This window comes from Strix uralensis, chromosome 12, assembly GCF_047716275.1.
Source record: "Strix uralensis isolate ZFMK-TIS-50842 chromosome 12, bStrUra1, whole genome shotgun sequence".
NCBI lineage: Eukaryota > Metazoa > Chordata > Aves > Strigiformes > Strigidae > Strix > Strix uralensis.
Window position 1 is genome coordinate 5,106,050 of NC_133983.1, and position 20,455 is coordinate 5,126,504.

General features: G+C 37.2%; 1 protein-coding gene across 2 annotated transcripts in view; it reads right to left on the reverse strand.

The window, feature by feature from the left end:
* Positions 1-351: 351 nt before the first annotated feature.
* NFATC3 (nuclear factor of activated T cells 3) overlaps positions 352-20,455 on the reverse strand; it is a 76,156-nt gene continuing 56,052 nt past the window's right edge. Inside the window, exons 10-11 of one of the 2 annotated variants that reach the window (XM_074881314.1) lie at positions 13,393-13,494; positions 352-3,839 (exon numbers count right to left, since the gene is read on the reverse strand). In XM_074881314.1, the coding sequence (XP_074737415.1) occupies positions 3,715-3,839; positions 13,393-13,494 (227 nt within the window). In that variant the 3' untranslated portion in view covers positions 352-3,714. The remainder of the gene's footprint in view (positions 3,840-13,392; positions 13,495-20,455) is intronic. The other variant, XM_074881315.1, reaches the window with a different exon arrangement.

The window sequence follows — 20,455 nt, forward strand, 5'->3', positions numbered from 1 at the left end:
GAATGGAAATTACCGTTTATGATGTGCTCCCTGAATAATAATTTCTGGAATAATTCCTCAAAATAATTTTGTGATTGTCTAATTGAAATGATAATTGCAAATAGGAAATCACTAGGTCTTGTGCAAACCGATGCTCACCCATGACGTGTGTATAGGCTCACTGTTGCTGGCTCTAAGTTGAGCCCCAAACTCTCACCATATCGCTTCAAAGCCGCTGCTCTCCCGGGGGAGTAGTAACTGTCCCTCATTTCATGTGTCGCAGCTGAGCACAGCTGCTGACCACTGCATCACAAAGTGGGAGTTTCTTCCCACTCTGCATTTGGGTCTGCATTTTAAATAAATGACAATGCATTTGCATTCTTTTTATTTATTTGAACACTATGATTTAAGAGCCTAAATGCAAGTTTTTCCCTTTATTTCTGCAAGTAGCACTGCAATCATAACTTACAAAAATGTTTAAAATACAAAATGTACATGAAATTACAATACAAGGCTCTGTAAACATCTAGAACTTAATCTTTATTGTCCCACATTTTTAAATATAAAACTTCAATTTGAACAATTTCTGAACCTCAAGGAATGACATCCATTATGAGTATCAAAAATAGAGTTTCAAAGCTTTGTTTGTATCAGAACAAAACTTCATGTTATTTTCATTCTTTGGTTTAAAAAGGACGGCAGTTCCCCTGATAACATGAAAGTTTTAGTACAGAAATTCAGATTGCTAGTTTATGGTAATTTTGGAAATTACCCCCCCTCCCCCACCGGATTAATATTCTACTCCTTAATTTTGTTTTTGATGTTTATCTTTGACCTTCCTTATAGAAAAGTTACCTCATCATTAAGGCTTTCCTTCAGGATAATCTAAATTATTAAAAAGTTTTGGAAAAGTACTCGGGGAGAAGAAAGGACTTAAGGGCAAGGAAGTGGATGCCAACAAAATATCAACAGTGGCCGGGTTCTGTTGTTTAATGAAATTTGCATAGTCCAATAGAAATTGTGTGCTTTTTATATCACTAAAATTATACAAGATTAACAGTCTTTACCTACATTATCACACAAGCTAAAATAAAATTAAGACCCTTGTATTGAAGCTTTTACAAGGCAAATACAAAACTGCTTTAGTATCCAAAGCTGTATTTTTTTTTTTTTTATTTAATTTTTAAATAGGAAAGCGTCTCTATGTCTACAGGCATCAAGGTATTTAAAGGCATCAGAAAATTTAGTGCATAGCAACTCCGGATTGTTTGGGCTCCTGTATTTTAGGTACAGTGTGAATTCCAGCTACTTGGAGAACTTGCAAAGAGAGCCTGTACCAGTAGGATAAAGGAGCATTAATCCCATACAGTATGAAAAGCTTTTAAGTTAGAATTCTCCTACAAACAATGGTTAATGCAAAAGACCCAATACACGAATGAAAACTGGAACATGCCTTGCCACCAGCACAGTCTGAAGACAATTACATAGTTTACAGTGTTGTGTGATTTTTGGGTGGTTTTTTTTTTTAAGGTGTTAAAAACATTAGATGTATTTCTGAGCATGTGAATCGTTTTCTAGGATCTTTAACGTAAATGAGTAGAGGACAGAGTAAAGCACCATCGCTGAGGGACAATTACAATATCACACTTTTCAGATTACAGCCCTGCCAATTTTTTTCTGCAGATTTAAAACTTGCACCATTGAACAATACGTTCACAAAAGGATGCTTAAGATTCCCAGCACGCACATAGTGGCCTTGCATTAAGTTCTTTGAAATAACTATGAAACATCAAGATAGTAGCCTTAGGCTGCACTCTTTAAAAGGAAGTACAGGATGAAGAGTTATAATTTCACCCACTTTTAAAAGTTCATGATTCAGCTATTACAACAATGTGATTATGGCTACTTTCATGGTATTGCTTGGGTGCTGACTTAAACTTAGGTGCAATGTTTTGCCTGAAAAAGGCTCAATAGAAAGTTTTCCCCATGACTGCCTGCCAAAATGCAACATCAGTGGGATCTGTGTTTACTCTTACAGGTTTTATAGTTCAGTAATGGTATCCACTTTAAGACCATTTTACTGTGATTTTAAGAGTCTATAGTAACCTTCTACAGAGAGAGGCATGTGCTCCACAGGTGCTAAACCACTAACATGTGCCCAATTGTCTGAACTAGATTCAATGCAAATACCCTTTCTACGTTTCAAAATTTTGGAGTGTATTCACTCTTAATTTTCATTAGAGCATCGTGGCTCCCCCAAACGAGGAACTAAAACTACCATCTTAAATGTTTTGAGGTTCAGTGTATTTCTGATCTTACTTTAGTGTGGTTGTTGTACCCTGTATGTTCCGTATCAGAAAGCTCTGTAAACGACACTGTCTTCTGGGGGAGGGAAATGCTATGGTCTAAGCAGGCAGTTTCAGATCCTCTCCTAGGGCTCTAATCATAGAGGCCTGAGATTTTTAATAGCTATGTGTAAACAGATTGTTTCAAATGTACCAGATTACCTGGGTAAGGGGAATGCATCCTTTGAGCACATCTTGTGTATTTCTTTGGTAGCTTCTGCTTCACACCTTTACAGTTAAACAGGGGCAAATTATCCTACCTAATCACTAATTCACAGTAAATGACTTCTTAGCAAACTGACATTTATAAACAGTTTAAAGTTAAGGAACTGTAATTGTCGTCTCCTTAGGACTTCTGAGTGGCCTGGTCAGGCATGCAGCACGTAAGAGATACAGATGTGATCAAATGATTTATTGCATGGAAAACTTGAATGCCACTGAATTGATGATTTCAAAACCATATTCTGCAGGGGTAACAGGAACACTTAGATCCTCAGCAAATATTAAAACTTCTCCTGTATCTAACATGGCTTTGATGTTGCTGTTCGTTAATCTAAAATCCTACCGCTCAAATTTGATTACAAATGTAACTTTCTAAGAAAAAGCTATTTCAAGAAGGAGCCTGTGCTAATAAAGAACAGGAAGATTATCCACAAAGTTATAAAAGTTAAATTTTGGAATGTCATTTCTATCCCAACACTTTCATGATGGAATGGTCTTTTTGCAGCCTATCAAGTAACATTTTCAGTTTATAAACAAGTGCAGATCTACATTTGGCTTTGCTTCCTATGAATCTAAGAAAGAAAACACTACAGTATTTGCATACACAATGGCTTCCATGGCATTGGCTTCAGATGACAGGTATGATTTGCCACTGGAAGATCGTATTAAAAAAAATTAAACAATAGAAGCTTTAAAGGCTTTCCAAAATGACCAAAAGGTGTTACAAATCATCAGTTACAAACTATACTATCTCTAAGGGAAAGCAGCACACTGAAGATGTGTATTAAAATCTTTTTCCACATTCAGTACTGTGAATATTATAAGAGCAAACTAACATCTCCACACATCTGAAGCACTTACAATATAAAAGTATTCTATTTAAATGCAAAAAGCAAAGCTTGTTTGTAACTTTAAAACAGTTAAAATATCTGGTGTAGATTCTGTGTGTCTGTTTTAAGTCTCTTTACAGCATCTGAGGAACTATAATTAAAATGCTCTGTCTCTACATCAAAAATGTAACCCACTAAAAGGGCTTTGCAAGGATCCACTGTTCCAGTTCATAAAGGCCACAGAGTTGGAAGCACAGTAAGTCTAAAGAGGAAGAGGACGAAGAAATATTCAGAAAAACTGTTAAGTTTTCATGGATGTTTAGTTGTAAGCTTATCCGTTACTGGATTCCATCAGATATTCTTGTCTCCAGAGATCCAGGACACGTACGTGCAGACTGGCTGGCCACTGCTGTTCCATGTGACACTGAGATCTGTGACATATCTCTTCCTATGATCTCATTCACTACAATAAAAAAAAAAATTTAAAAGTGACTGTTATTATGCTTTCCAAAGTGTATCCCTTTTAAAAAGAAATATTTCAGTCCTAAGCCTTGATGCAGTTAAGTAATAGAGGATGAAGGAGGAACCTAACTTCAGTAACAGGTGAGCAAGGGGGAAAAAAAAAAGTGTCCTAGTTTCTCTCAGTATTACACTTTGTACTTACTATAATCCATGTTGGAGAGTCCCTAGAACACTTGAAGAAAATAAGCACATACATATTCATGGCAAGCAGGTAACTGAAAGGCACAGCACAGGTCAGTTCAGTACAGATCTCCCCACAGAACTCTTTCTGTTCAAGAGTGTCACAGGCACAACAAATAACTCTAATAACTCTTGGCTCTTTCAAGCTACTTACAGAACTTCCTCAGAACTCGGATTTGGGTTAATAGAATATTCTTTTAATACTATATACCTATTTAATCGGCCAGTTTTCTGAATACTTGCATTACTGAAACTGCAGTTACAAAATCTTCCTTAGTTATCAGTCAACTTTTCTATAGGGAAGAATTAAGGTTGACTAATACGCATGTCGTGTTGGTTTGTGTGTCTGTGTGAGTGTCAAATTCAGCAAAGATTAATCAACTGTTGCTATTTTCAGGGGAAACCACTGTGAGTATGACAAAGTAGCACTTATCAACAAATGACAATTTTAACGTGTTACTCTAAAGCCTGGATAACTGACTGCAGTACACTTGAGTTTGGAAGATGACAAAAATAATTATTTTAATGGATAAGAGTAAATGCAGTGATATAAATGCCCGTTTTACAAAATGGGCAATGGTAAGTTTGAGAAAACTGAATGATAGTCTAATTGGAGATGAAAAATATCACATTAAATAGTAACAACAAATTTTTGATAAATATTAGATGATAACCAAAAATATAAACTACAACTTAATGGTTTGGAGAGGCAGCCAATCATATTGTTTTCCACGACTGAGTATCAGTAGATGTACAGCATCACTTCTTCAGCAAGACTTTGAATATGATGAATTATAGTAATAAAAGAAAAGCCTCTGACAGGAGTTTGTTTGGACCTTCTATAAACAGACGTTTAATGGGATCCTTTTGTTGAGTAAGGACCACTCCTAGTAAAAACAAGAACTTCTTGTTTTGCTGGTAAGCTGCTTCTATTGAAAATCTTAACAGATTTGGAACCTAGGCTTTTGCTCTTTTGTTCTCCACTGGGTAACTTCACACAACAAAATTGATATACTTTACCACCCTTCTTAATGCTTCCTTAATTCTCCCTGGCAGGATTTAGCTTCCTACTAACCATTCCTGTCTGGTAGAAGCATAACAAGACCAACCTACAGGTGGTGTAAATTGCTCTTTCTGTTTATAGTGTTCAACAGTCTGAGCGTTGTCTTTTGATGCAGCAATAGCATGAATGGGTCTGAAAGAAAATGTTGTAATATTGTGAATGCTCTGAAGTACGTATAATGTATGTACAATCCAACTCTGAAAACAAGTGTTGTCTATATTCTTTTAGTTTACTTAGGAAAGCTTTAAAATCACCGTATGTCATATACCCGTATGTAACCATGCAGGAGGTGCCTGTTATCTAAAAGGCAATCAATGGCAATGGTATTCTCTTGCATGCATGCAAGGACAGCTTGTTAAAAATACACATTATTGCAGCCCAAAGGTTAAAACAGTTCAGATGAGCTACATAATAACCAGTTCCCTCCAGGATTACAAGACTTGCAATTTATTTGGCTTAAAAAAAAATCTTTAATTCAAGGAATTTAACTGGCACTATGACACTGAAAATTGTGACTGCAGGTAGGATACTTTTTCAAGTATTTTTATTATGCCAACACAATGCCTAAGTAAACAGCTGTTAAAAAACAAGACTTTTTTTTTTTTTTTAACTGAAATGTAGATGTTCACTGCTCAGAACTATGCTCCATCAGTTTGTCAGGACACTCATCAGCTTGTTCTAACTACAGGACCCCTAACAGCTATTATCTACTGTGTGCTATGGAACAGTTGCTTTGTGCAAATCAAATACTGCAGCTGTTCAGTACTACTAAAACTTTGATGAGCGGTACCATAAAAAGCAACATAGCTAAATACCCTTTATATTTTGAAATTATTAGATGGTTACTTCCTTTAAGTTTTGATAGATGTCTGACTGTACTGCCAACATCAGAACAAACTGGTCTATATTGTTGCAATGTTTTGTAGTTCCCACAGGCAAAGGTGTTTAACTGAATAGCATGTAGCCATGTGGCAGTAAATTTTCCTTAAATCACATTACACTGTGAATACAATAGCTGGTCATGCGGTGTTTTATTTGCCAAAGTTCTGCATAATTCATTATGTAGAGTATTAAATTTAAGTTGCAGGTGAGTTTATGTTGGTTTGGGTTTTTTTAAATAATCATCAACTTGTTTACAAGAAGCTGTTATATAGCTCAGTGCTATGGCTGTCATAACCTTTCATTTTGCTGCTGGAGAATGTTTTTGGCAACATTTTTAGCACGTGGCCAATACAGATTTATCTGGTTTATATGGATTTACATTAGAAACATCTACCACTTCTAAGGGAAATTCAGTACCTTGTCTTCTTCCCAACAGAAAATGCTAGTGGAGTAATTTTACTTGGCACAGTAATTTTGTTAGGATTGCTAATTTTTAAACCCAATCAAGTGTGCTTTTTTTTTTTTTTTTTAAAAGTAGTATCTAAATCAGTGTTTTGTCAGAGCACTGGGCAGGCCTAAATAAAAGGCCAGAATCCTTTTTCTGCTGTGTCTGGCAAAGGTGTGTTTTCACTTTTCCACTGACCATAGCCTCTTGACTAACACATCTTCCTATTTTATACCTTCCAAGTGTGCCCATTTCAGCTGTCTGGAAGTCTGTAGGTAAAAAATGGATAGGGAAAGCCTGCAGACTCTGGAAGACTATACATTGGTTTAGATTATGTACAGATGATGGTAAAAATGCTTCAAAGCAAGCAGAGCCTGCAGAAGGGCAGCAGCTGAGATGAAAGCACGCTAACTTCTTGCGGTGCAGTAGCCTGGCTGCCAGGTTTGAGGCAGCTGGGCAGGGCGGTGTTGGGGTGACGTGGTCAGGCCCAGCGAGGCCCGGGGCTGCTGCTGGCTGGGTTGTGCCCAACAGGCAGCGGAAGGGACAGTGGGGAGTACCCGTCCGGCATGCAGGCTAGCGGGTGGAGGAGTGGGTGTTTAAACCAGGAAAGCAGCTTTTCTAGAGAAGGCTGGTCTTTTAAAGCCTGAAAAAAACGTTGTAAAGAAACTTGAATATTTATCAAAGGTAGGCAGCCTGGAAGACCTTTGGAACAGCTGACTGAAGAGATGTACAACTCGGCAGCAAATAATGAGATGCCTGCATGTATCTAAATTGGAAAAGCATTTGGCTTTATATGAAGGACATCCTGTGTTTACCAGCATCATTATAATTAACTTCTCTTTCTGACAGGCGAGTGGTATAAATTAAATTAGTTTAAAATGTAAGTCATGTAGTCAGTAAGAAGAGTTAAAATCCTGCATAGAAAGGTACAAGACTGATGGTGAAATCACACAGCATTTTCCTTTTTATATTAACTTGTGATGGAGAAAATTGTATTAGTTTAAAGACTAAAATAGAAATCCAAAGGTTAGTATTTGAATGCAGGACACATTACCTTCTTCCACACAGGGTCAATCACAGAACATTTAGTGGTCTGTGATTAAAACTGAAAACTTAATTCATGAGCATGAACACAGGTTTTCTGTAATGTTGTCTAGCAAAATCCAAGTTCTTAGGTGTCAAATTGGGAGAGGAAGTCAATATCAACAGTCCTGAGAAAGGACAGAGCTCGGGCTATACTGGTGATGCTTTACAGACAAAAGAAAACTTCCTTTTCTATACTTGCAGAAGAACACTTTATCCCACCTTTTCTATTTTTGACTGTGGGATGCATGAGCTACACTGTCCTAGAAACATAGCTAGAAAGATTTCATATACCCTTTTGCTTAACCTTAAAAGCCATTCAGTTATCAGCTAGATACTGGGAAACCAAGATGCATGGCTTTTTTAATACACTTATTTTTAAAAAACATTTCCTTTCTTTTTTTGGCACAAGTTTCTAGGGAAAGGCTGCAGAGCTTGTTTGGAATTCAGTAACAGAGATCTCAAGTATGTTAAGGTTCTCCATGGTCTGTCTGCCACGTTCATAGGTGTTGTGCAGTTTACACTTCTGTTGCCTCTTTGAAGAGAACCAATCTCATGAGATTTAAGATAGAAGTGAACAGTTGGATGAATAGGACCTTGACTGTCAATCTCCTACTTTCTTCCCACCCCCAAGTTGGTATGTTTGGTGCCAGGGGTTCTGATCACTGATCCCATACCCTGGGCCTTAACTGTCAAGAGAAGGAACCAGAAATATATTATGTCCTAAATAATTACAAAGGTCTAGCTAGTATTTAGTACCTAGTGATCACCTGAAATTGTTTGGGATGATCAGTGTCAACTGAGTGGGTAACATCGAAAGTGTTATCAAATGTTTTATGTGCCAGCAATCCAGGTTGCTAATCTGGAAATAATGACTGGATGAGATCAGAAGGGAGGGGTGGCACACACCACACTATAGAAATGTGGCAGATTCCTCTACTACAAAAGTGGTAACTAGATTTTGAAATCTTGTTTGTCAGATATGGCATGGATCGAAATGCAGCTTTTTTTTTTTTTCCTCAAATCAGGCTGTGAAATGGGAATTATTTTAACAACTTTCCTATGTCTATTTAATTGACATCTTTGGCAGTTATCCCAGATTTCAGAATTTCAGCTGTTACTTTAGTTGCAATAGTTTCACCTTTTTCTTCCCTAGTATTTATACATAGTGTAAGCTGGCTGGTAAATTTATACTAATAGTTAAAAATAGATTGTGCAGAACAGAACACTGGTGAGAAAACCTTCTCCTACAGACAGATTAGATTTGGACCTGTCAATACTGGTAATACTGTAGTGTTGTATTCCAAAGTGGGTTTTTTGATTTTGTTTTTCCCCCTCTGTGCTGCATCGAAAAAGCATGAACATGCTGCCTTGAAAAAGCACTGTAAGTCATCTGGAGGCTGATGAAGATTTCAGAAAATTAAGCAGCATACTAACATCAGTACCAGAGGAACAGAGTAGAAGATAACTAGCTGTGATTTTGGATCTGTTGTCAAGCTTGTAAAACAAGAGCAACCACCTATTCTGTTTTACTGGGTCGTTCTCACTGTTTTGATTTCACATAGTGTTCTCTTTGCTTTTTTAAGTCCCTACTGACTGCACACATGAAAGACAGCCGAGCCACCAAGGCTGACAAAACTGGGCCACAGCTCCATGGAGGCCTCTTCCCCCCACTCCCTGCCCTTATCTTTTAGGCTGAGGCTTTGCTGCTTGGTCATTGAAGACTTGCACTGGGACAGCTGATAAAGTTACTGCTCCAGCTGTTTGCTGCATCGACAGCCAGACTGTTCATGAAGAGGTCTTAAAACTGTTGCAATTTGCAAGCCAGAGTTTTAAGATAAACTAAAATTAGGTTGAACAGCTCAGCCATTTGTGCAGCAGGTGACATGTAGACCTAGGGGAAGTAACCGCATCATCAGCTGTTCCAACGGGGCTGAGTCCTGTCAGCAGTACTGACCAGCCTCTCAGGAGAAATTCTCACCTACAAAAAGCTACCTATGTTGGCTGGCTCTTGTGTTATGAAGCCTGACAATATCATGAAAGCTGGTGCTTTTAATAATAAGTTGCTGAGTGTTTTGGATAAAGTAAAAAAACCCCCCGAATTTGGAGTAACAAGTTCTTAAAAGAGGAACTGGTGCTTTGATGTGTTTGTAAGATCTATGCTTTTTTCCCCACTGGTTTGTTTAATCAATTCTACAATGTCACCTTAAATTAACCTGTCAGTGAGACCAATTCATCATTTGTCAGCCAACTTGTGCACCTGTACCACCTTACTCAGTATTTTATGTTAGAATAAAACCACATTTAGATGTAGCATGATCTCCAGGATAGGTGTTTGAAATTCTAACATCAGAAGTAAAGGCATTATCTTTTTAAATCAAATGATAAACAAATACTAGCATACTTCAAAATTGCTCTGTACTTAATTCCCCCTATCTCTGAATGCCAAGAGTCAAATATTTTGTACTAGAGCACAAAGTAAGCATAAGCAATTCCTGAACCTAAAGGCCTTTCTGGGAATAGTGCAAGTGACTTTTTTCCCTTGCAGGAAGCTGGTAATCTATAATCAGCATCTATACTTTCTACAGGACAAGTGAATCTCTCTAATAGACAGTTACCAAGCATTTTAGGTTTTTGTAGGTCAAAAATACTGCCTGAAAACTTCTATGGAGAACTACAAACCAACCAGTTCAGATTACAAACCCAAGCCAGAGGCAGTATCTTTTGTGCTGAATGGTCTCATGTGGTTTTTTCTCCCTGGGGTCTGTAAGGTCTGTGCAAAATTGTCATCTGCAGCAGTCTGAAACAGTAAGTTCCAAAGCTTAACTACATATAGCTGTCACAATGCTTTTTATGTGTGTTGAACCTCCAGCATGATTACTTGGTGGACACTTACTATCATCACTCCCAAGAAGTACTGTCCATTACCTTTTCCATGCCACCCATTCATTCTATTATACTTAGCACGGTCTCCTAATTTGTTTTTCTGCCTGGAGAGTCCTAGCTGATTCAACGTAACTTCTGTTCCAACTTGTTGGTCATACTAGTTGTCCTTAACCAAAACACCCCACAAAACAACACTTACGCATCTGATGCTTTTGTGACATCAGGGACAAGGTGTGGGCACATAACAGAACTATATGGTAGCATTTCTTCATTCTCTGCTGGTTTCCTAAATACTCATAGGATTTATCCACCCTTTTAAGACTACTTTTAGCACTACCGAGCAAGTTTTCATGGAATTATCCATTTTAAATTCAAGATGGCTTTAAATGAGAATAGTTCGGAGAGCTTGTTACTGTATGTATGCAATTAGGGCAGGGTTTTTTTCCTTCCCTTTCCCTAATTTCCACTCCTTTAATTCATTAATCACAAGGTCTTCCTATAGAGGTTTCTAGACAGTTTTTGGTTTTCACTACTCTGAATAGCTGAGCAGCAGCAGTGTCATATTTACTAACTTCCAGTGCCCTGGCTCCAAATCAGATTTAAGCAAGAGGTTATACACCACAGTTAATAGTTCAGCTGATGCTTACTCTTTTAGAGCTGTTGTCTGGCATGTCACCTAGTTGAGGCGATTGCCACTGTCTGTTTATCTGTTTGTTCTGAAACCTTTTTACTTGAGAGAGGTCCCACAACATCTCCCTTTTTCAAAGGGCTTTGGCATGAAAATCTCTAGTTCCTCAACTATGAGCATTAATACAAAAAACTTTCTAAGTTCATTTATCTAATTTTAACTGAATTCCTGATTTGTCATCTGTTGGCCAGGTTTCACATTTAACCTAGTAATTTTCAGGTTTTTTCCTGTTTTCTGCATTTGGAAGCAGCCTGTAGTCTCACTGCAGTGTAGTTGTACACTTAATCTGAAGCTTCATAAATAGTTTGCAGGCTGCTTGCAACTATTTTATCCTTGACCACCTATTTTTTCTTGTTTTATTGTTTTCCTACAGTTCCCCTTTTGAAGTTTGTCATAGCCTGTAGTGCTGAAACTGCTACATATGAAGAAAGATTTTTTTAAAATTTTTTTTTTTTTTAAGCAGTTCCTGTACGGTCCTTTGGACCAAATAAAGAGATGTTTGCCCTTGTGGGTTCTTCTCATGACTTAGTGCTCCATGAAGCAGTCATCACACGTACCCATTCTGTAAAGGATGACTCAAGTATTCCATTAGTGTATTTCCTGCCTTTACAGATTGTCTGATCTCCTGCAGCACACTAGAGTTATGGTTGCTCTCCTGTTCAGCAGTATAATTTAGAAGCTATGCTCTTCCTATTTTAGGCCTGAAAGTTAGATCTGTAAGCATTCTGTACTACTAGTACAGTTACCTTGTCTGAGTTGACATAAGCATTCTTCAAGGTACAGAACCATTCTACTAACTTCCCTGTGTAAACATTTTTCTCTCATTAGTACCACACTGACTATCTTTCTTACATCCAAGACCTAAAATACCCATTATTTTAAACTTTAAAAAATGCCATGTTTCTCACTTGTATTTCTCAGATGCTAGCATTTGTGTGTAAGAGTATTTCTCTCTGGGTCTGGTTTTCTGTTTGTGTGCCCTTTTTAAAAGGGACCTGTTGGCATGTGTTTCATAATTCTGTCTGGGGTTTGCCAATCTGTGTGTCACTCTTTAGTTGATGATACTGATATTTGGGGGTTATGTTATTATTGATTTTTCATTTTTCAAGAACTTCTGATCTTCAACAGTTATTCTGTACCTACGAGATTCTGAGTTGCACAGGATATAGACTAGAACACAGAAATAATCTGAGCCATAACTGGTATTTTACTAATCAATTTGCTGTTTCAAGATATAGAAATATCAATTTAGTGTACAGAGTTCTTTTCCTACTTTTACCATTCTGAATAGTAGCTACTTACATAGCAAAAATTTACTAGTAAGGTAAGGAGAGCAGAACTAAGTCAATTTTTTGAAAGGTGGTAAAAGACCAACATCGTGATTTATTTTAGTCTCATGGGCAAATTTAAGATCAGTCTACACACTAATTGTGTGAGTTTTATTAAGGCTATACACAGCTTGGTTACTTCACTGTTAACAATCCCAAATCTACTGTACGCTTACAGGTATCCCCCTTTAAAAATCTATGGGGAAAGTAAAACGTGTTATATGTGTTGAAATATATGTGTGTGTATATATATTGACAAAAATTGGCCGTATAGTTCTTTGGCATTTTAGGCATGTTTGTAATCAAGTGAAAAACACTTAAAAATGAGTATAAACACAAACACAACCAATATACCATGAGTCAATTTCTAATATAGTTACTATTTTAAAAAGTCATAGTGCGTAATTATTGTATGTGAAATAGAAGCTGAAAGCATCTTAAAATAAATCCAGACGATCTTTCCCAATTACAATGCACATTCAACTAGAAATCTATTTATGAATCTGTATTCCTAATCCTTAGCTTGGTAGTGTACACCACTGGATTCTATCTATTTAAATTGACAATGCTTCATCTTTTTTAAAAAAGGAAGAACATTCTAAATTTCTCATAGTTAACTGATCTGGCCACTCTACAACCTTGCTCATATTTGGCTTAAGATTTTCATATCCTCCTCTGTTGTTCTACTGGATCCTACAGCACTCAGGAAGTTCTGTGGCAGCTATATATACTTTAAGTGGAGGTTTTTACTGAATGAGTGTACACCTGGTTCACAACTTCTGAATTTCCAATTATTTCAGAATACACAGGTGTCCAATTATAGCAGTACTTCAGTATTACATAGCACTTTTCACCTGTAGATGTTAAGACTTAAAACACTTCCCCCTTTCCTTCGTGCTCCAATTTCAAACATTGAAGCGTTTCAGTAAGCAGACTCACCCTCTAGATTTTCCACATAGGAGTTGGACATGAGTGCTGAATGTTGAGTCCATTTCTCTGTTGAACCTGATGGCTGGTATTCCAGGTCAGAGATAAAACTGTCTGTGTCAGAGAAGAAGACAGACATAACTACTGACTGGACTAAACCAAGAAGTTACAGTTCACTCAACCAGGAAGTGACTTTCAGTTTTCTTTTAATAGCACTAACTTTAAATACCCAGTTTCATTCACAACTACTACATATGTTGACATAAGTAACTATTTATAAATTATCAGAGTGCCTATTAAAAACAATATCACTTATCTTGTATATTTAGTTACTTTTCGGTTCGCAGCCAGAGCCATAAAGGTAATGGTTAATATTTTTGGATGTCTGCCTAGTTGTATCATCACGAATTTTATACTACATAAATTTAATTTTAGTACTTGTGTTAGTTTAGAACATTCCTCCAATTTTCTCCATCTGCTTTACTTACTGCGATCAAATTAAAAGTGCTTATGTCTGTTGACAGCACCTCCACTGAACAAGGTAGGCAAAAGAGTACTAGTAAGTAAAATTTTTATTTTTATTTTTCCTCTCCTTTAAACAAAGGAAGCTGTTGCTGTAAATGGCTGTTAGCTTCCCCTTTCCTTGCCAAACTATCTGCACATTTTGCCCAAGGTACTGATCTGCAGTCAGGCCACACACAGTTTGAAGTGTCAGAACACTAAATACTGTCCTGGTATAGATGGCTCTATCAGACCAAGGCAGTGTAAGAAACCAAGGAGGAAGTGGAGAACTGTGTTCCACTGAACTGGTTTTCCTGGAGGAAAAATGAACATAGAATAGTGTATTTATTACTTTAACCAACAAGCGCATGTTTATTCAGTTGTGATTAGTGACTGTACAGAGCTTACAACAGTATATGGGGTTGGGTTTGGTTTTTTCTCCTGCTGAAGACAGAGCTGCGAGTTTAGTAAATTGGACTTTAATACAATTAACAAAATTACACTGGAAACTGGCTGATTTGTGCCTTCTGGATAGAGCCACACATTTGCTTTGCCAGCATGATACTTAAGCCCTGCTCAGGGATGACTCCTGGGAGAATGAAAGAGCCTATTCTTACTTCCTCCTGAAACTCAAGTAGTTCAAATTACTATTTTGGATGACTTCTTATGCTTAATTGTTTAAAGCATAAAGTTACATGTATTTAAACAGGAAGCAGAAAGCATTATCTTGGTTTCAATGAAAATGTCCACTGCCATTCTGAAGGAAAGGAATAGATGAAGGACAAATTCTTGTCAAATAATAGGTTAAGAAAAGAACACTTTTTCCCACCAACTATGGTAGAATCAGCAAGAAAGTGACATTTAAATAAAGATCTAATCAATCCAAGGAGATGGGCAGAAAACTACCTTGGGATGAAATAAACTTTTACCAGCAATCCTCTTTAAAGCTCAGGCTTTCAGAGGAGCACACAACAAACACACTGACAAAAAGCCTCCAGAGAGAACAGTGGCGTTAATTAGCAACAGTCTCTGCACCATAAACCCTGCATAGCTTATACAATAAGGAATCTGTCACTTTAGCAGAGAATTATGATTATGAGAAATTTTTCTAATTAATTTCATACATAGAGGGATTCTGAGGCTCTTGCATGTTCTAACAAAGCTGCTGACAGTATCAAGTTTTTGCTTTTATAAATCCCTGACAAAATGTGTCATGCGTAGCACATGTAACATGTTTCCAGCCAGCACCTTCTGGAATGAAGCATGCACTTGCCTCAGGCACACAATATTTGTTGTTTGTGAAATGTGGTAAATAAAGCAACAGCCTTTTAAAGTGTGCAACATAGCATAAAGATTTTGTTCAACGCACACTGAAGTTAGATAGAACTCAAGGTACCAGATAAACATACATTAAAAATAGCTTTCTACCTCAATTTCATAAACATTTGAGAAAGGTTTCTACTTCCTTAAGCAATACTAAAATGTGCTTTGTACCCAAAGAATGTAACACTAAAATTAACACTATTAAATTGAAATAGAAATCAAGAAAATGGACATCCTGTAGATCTATTTAACTGACCAAAAATTCATACTTTTATGATCCACCTCTTTGTCTAGGCTCCTCTCTTAAGTAAAGAAAGGTTAAAAAAACCACCCGACTTTAAACCCTCAATTATCTGCACCAGATTTGGGTCAAAGCAGTAAGTCAAGTTAAAATTAGAGTTCTATTATGGATACACGCAGACCAAAAAGCTGCTGGAGTTATACCATTTGGTTATCAGGATCTCTTCCTACAGGAGTCAAGCAAGTTCATTTTTTGTAGCACTACGTGATTAAAAGTTTAGCCTGTGTATCCTTCACTACTACTGAACTGAAGTAGGTTGTATGGGCAACGGGACTTAAACTTGAAGATGTACTGGTTTTAGAAAAGTAGATCCCCAAAAATATTCTAGAATGCATGATTGTTTGTAGTGTGGCTGAAGTAGCACCGAGTGAGGGTTTTTAGTATGCTTTGCAAAAAGAAGTTTGATATAACTGTATGGCAGACCATATCAACTGTTGAGATTTGGTACTACTGCTGCATCCACATATGAATACATGTGTTTTAGAGGACAGATGAGTGAATTGCTTTATTTACAGAGGTAATGAGCATCACTAAACCTCTAAGAACAGTACAGATAGTACAGCACATGCTTCCTCAGATAGAGGCTTTCTTTTGACAGCCCCAGATAGAACTCCATCGGCTGCATTTATGTGAAGAATCCCTGTAGCTACAGTCCATTGGTTAGTGCAGTATATTTAGCCTGGTTTTGACTCCACATGACCAGCAAGTACAGTGTCAACTTTCCCTAACAAAAAAAAAAAAAAAAAGCTGCCAGGCTATAATTAACCCTCAGTCATCTTCTGCTGTGGAGCAGCCAGCTGATTCTGTTGGTCTGTGATCAGAGGGTCACGTGGCAGGCCATGTTTGCAATGGCAGACTATGAAGGATGTGGTGGGTTGCCTTGCAGGTTACCATTTCAAGCCATAAGACAGGCTTACTGGTAGTAATTTCAGGTTCTGTGCCAACTTTATTAAGAAGTACCTTTTTCTAAAATTAACTCATAAAATAAGGCTGTATGAAATGTTAGGAGGAGTATAGTTTTCCTGTGCCCATTATGTTTATAGCTGTATAGACAGACTGGATGTGCCCGCAGAGGCATGGTAACAGATACCCCTGTTCATGTCATGGTTATGACACCACGCTCTGCATTTATGTATCACAGTGAAACCAACTCATTTAAGTCATATGTTTACCCCATTCTCTCACACAAGGAGACAGATGACTCTAACGTAGTAAGTATTAAGCATGGACCTCGGAGCTAGAGGACACACGCTGCGCAGTGGAAAGTGGTGCAAAAGTGTCTGCGTGTCTTTTTGCCGGCGTTACGCGGGTGTGCCCAAGTCCTTCCACTGCTGCTACTATTGCAAGTGTCTGCACCATGATGTAAACGTGCCACTTGCACTCACAGAGTGAGTTTCTAACCTCTTCTAATTCTTAGACGGGAATCTTCTTGTGGTGGTGCAACTCATTTAGCTCTACTTTGAATTAGTTACAAAGTGTTCCGTAGCTCTCGGAGGCAAATAGGAAGTTTCATATATTAGCTGGTCATAGATACCTGAGGATTTATCTGAAGTTCTTTACTCATAGCAGTCTATAACTGGTCTTCTCATGAGATGCCTTGCTGGCACAGATTTTATGAACACAGTGAATGAGTCCTCTAGAAGATATGGTCATAGCATCCTTTAACTGCTGACAGCCCCAGATGGATAACATTCTCTTCACCGTTCCTTACTGTTCCAACCTTTGCCTTTTAATCTACTACTTGGTCTGGATCCTTCTCCATTTCATTCATAACGCCCATTTCTAGAAGTAGATCCCCATTCTCTTCCAACACATTTCAGGTTCTGCCTTATCACCTTACTTACTCAACCTCCACATCTCACTGCAGAAACCCATAAACTTATCAGAATAATTAGAACTGTAAACTGCTTTTTATTGCTACCTCCATACTGCTTGCCAATATATATATTTAATATACAGAATACTAAGAAAGGAGGAGTTTGAACACAACCTTACTAAACAATTTATACTAGTACAATTTTCAGAATGCCTTTTATCAGCAGGAATATCGGGAGAGTTCCATGTACAATGTAGGCTAGTTCTTGTCACACAAATCCATGTCAGGCACGCTGCAAGATGCAACATTTTGTTCTGTGCTTAGGAGACAGTAAAAAAACCTGGAGTTTGATATGAACATCTCAAGTTTTATTTGCACTGGCAAAAAGATGGGTTTTTGAGCCACTCTCCTCCATAACTAAACTAGACTCTAACATGCAGTATTTCTTTGTGTTTCTGTAGAGCTTCAGTGCTCTGACAGGATGCTGCCTTAATTAAGAATGACCTGCTAATGCATGTTTTAAATATAAAAAGTACAGTCATTCTCCAATATTTATTAGTTACTACTGTGATTCTCCAGAAGTTAAACTGTAGCTACAGTAAAAAGCTACCTCTAAAAGACATACAAATTTTCTAGCAAAGATCAGAATAATCTCTGATCTTCCCAGCAAGAGAATTTATCAACTAGAGAGTTATCACAGAACTATTAAAATGAATGAAGGCAAATGGCTTAGAATTCTACATGGAATATGTTTGACAAAGCAGACTTATTGCTTTATGTACACAAAACAGTTAGAGGATTTCTAGTTATGATTTATAGTAAATCCACAAACTGGATTTTCTAATCTCCAGCTTTATGTAATAGAGATGCAATGAGTAACAAAATGTAAGAGGATTAGTAGAAGGTCATCCTGACTTGCTGAATACAGCCTAACATAATACCTTAAAAATGGTTAAATAGAGTTGTACATGTTAGAAATATCATCAGTGTAGAAAGCCATGAAATCCAAGGTAAACTCACTCCTAAACTGCAAACCAGAAGAGATTAAGTTTTACATCAACAGTATAGGATAGATTTAAATCTAAAACTTGACAGTGGGATAGGTAAACCAACACACTAGGAACACTTTTTGAAAACAGTGGGGAAAAAAAAAATTAACAAGGCCTCATCACATAATTAGACTGAGTCTAACTTTGACTAGCTTTTTTTTCAAGTGGGGAAGAAATGGGACCTTTATTAGATGAGCATACAACAGCACACAGGATAGATGATGGATATGGGAAAGGACAGGAATGACCAACTGCCTGTTTCTTGTCATTTCAGCTGCCTTGCCAATTTGCAGCCCTAAATATTGCACCATCTATACAGGGAAATGTTAGCAGCCTGCGGAGTTGGGCAGAGAGCAGACTTGCTGAAATATGCTAAGGGAAAAAGAAGGTCCAACATACCCGGGGGGGAAAGGAAAAGCAGAGGGGGCAAATAAAGATCAAGAAGCTGCTTTTATGTAGTTCCAGTCCAAAAGTTTACCAGCTTGTGCAGATTGACTATTGCAAAGACCTAAGCAGAAAAAAGTACTAGTTTTCAGAACACCTTTTAAGTAGTAGCATACAGTACAAATTACTTTGAAATTATGTTAGGTTTCAAATGTTTTCTGTAATATCATTTGAATTTCATATCTAGGTGTCCTCATGCATTTTGATCCCTTGCTTCAAGCGAATTAGAAAGTGTTTCCTGTAGGAAGAAAGGATGGGAAGAGGGGAAGCCAAACAGAAGGGCAAATTCAAGGTAGAGATTAGAAAAGCCTAAAGACATCAATCAGATCCTGTTGAAAAACAAGAAGCCAAAGAACCACACAAACTTGGGGGGGTGGGGGGGTGTAAAATAAGGGTACATTATGCAGACAGCGAGGTAGAGGTTCTGCCTTTAAATTATGCAATCCTTTTTCACTCAGTCTGAACAGAGCCCAGCTTGCTCTAACTGGTAAAGGGCAAAGGAATACAACAAAATTAAAAAAGATACTCTAGTCCAGTCGTTGGCAAGCATATTGGACTTTGCAGAGAAGCTATAAATGGTGAATCCAGATGTGTTACACCTTCCAGGAGATGCTGGATCAAGACTAATCCAGATGCTCTTGGCTTGAGCACCGATGGATAAAGCAGCTTTGTAGTTCTGTACTAAGTAGCAGATTTGGAGTTTTTTGGTGTGTTTTGAAGAAAAAGCCTGAATGTTGGCTGAAGAGGCAGTAAGATTCACTTTGAGGAGTCTTGCTGAAAGGAATTTATGTAACTGCTATCCAGACTGCCACTTCTTGTAGGCAGAGCTTTTTGGGTTTTTTTATTGTGTTGTGGGGTTTTGTTGGTTTTTGTTTAAATAATCTTAAGTCATACTCTGTCAGGCTAAACAGCTTTGTAATTCCAGAACTAATTTTGTCATGAGGTAGCACTTCCATACTACACTCGTTTTGTTAAAATTTCTTAAAATATTTTATTTTCTTGGCAAAGAAAATATCTAGTATGCTAATTTTGAAATAGTGAATGTTACTTAAAAGCAAACATTATTTATGTTGTGGAGGTCTGTTGAGTTTTTTGTTTACTTTTTCTAAGACTACTGACTTAAATATTTAAGGTCAGTAATTCAGATATGATTTATAAAATTTTCAGTTGGCTTTGCCTTCGTGTTTTATTTTGAGACATTTATTTGCCTTAATTGGTAACCCTTAAAAACCTATTTTCCAACTAAGTATAGCTTTCAGGTTTGATATAGTAGCTGGGAAAACATACTGTATCAACATTAATTTATGTATGCAATTATGTTTGGATTTTTTCCTTAATTATTATAATGTTAATGTAGAATAAGTGGTTTGCTATTTGTGTCTATTAGCTTTATTTGTACAGAAACTAAAATGCAATTATACACAAAAGAAAAATTTTGACTTTTTTTTTAAACCACAGTAATATGTTAGATACATTATAAAAAGTGTTCCCAGTGAAACATGATTTTTTTATTTAAAGCTGATTAAGCAGAGGAAGTAGTTACTCATGTTGAGAGATTTGAGCAGCTTGTTTCTTGTCACTATGCCCTTCAAGATTTTTGGAACAGCAGGTTTCAGGCTAGACATCTGATTTGTATTTGCA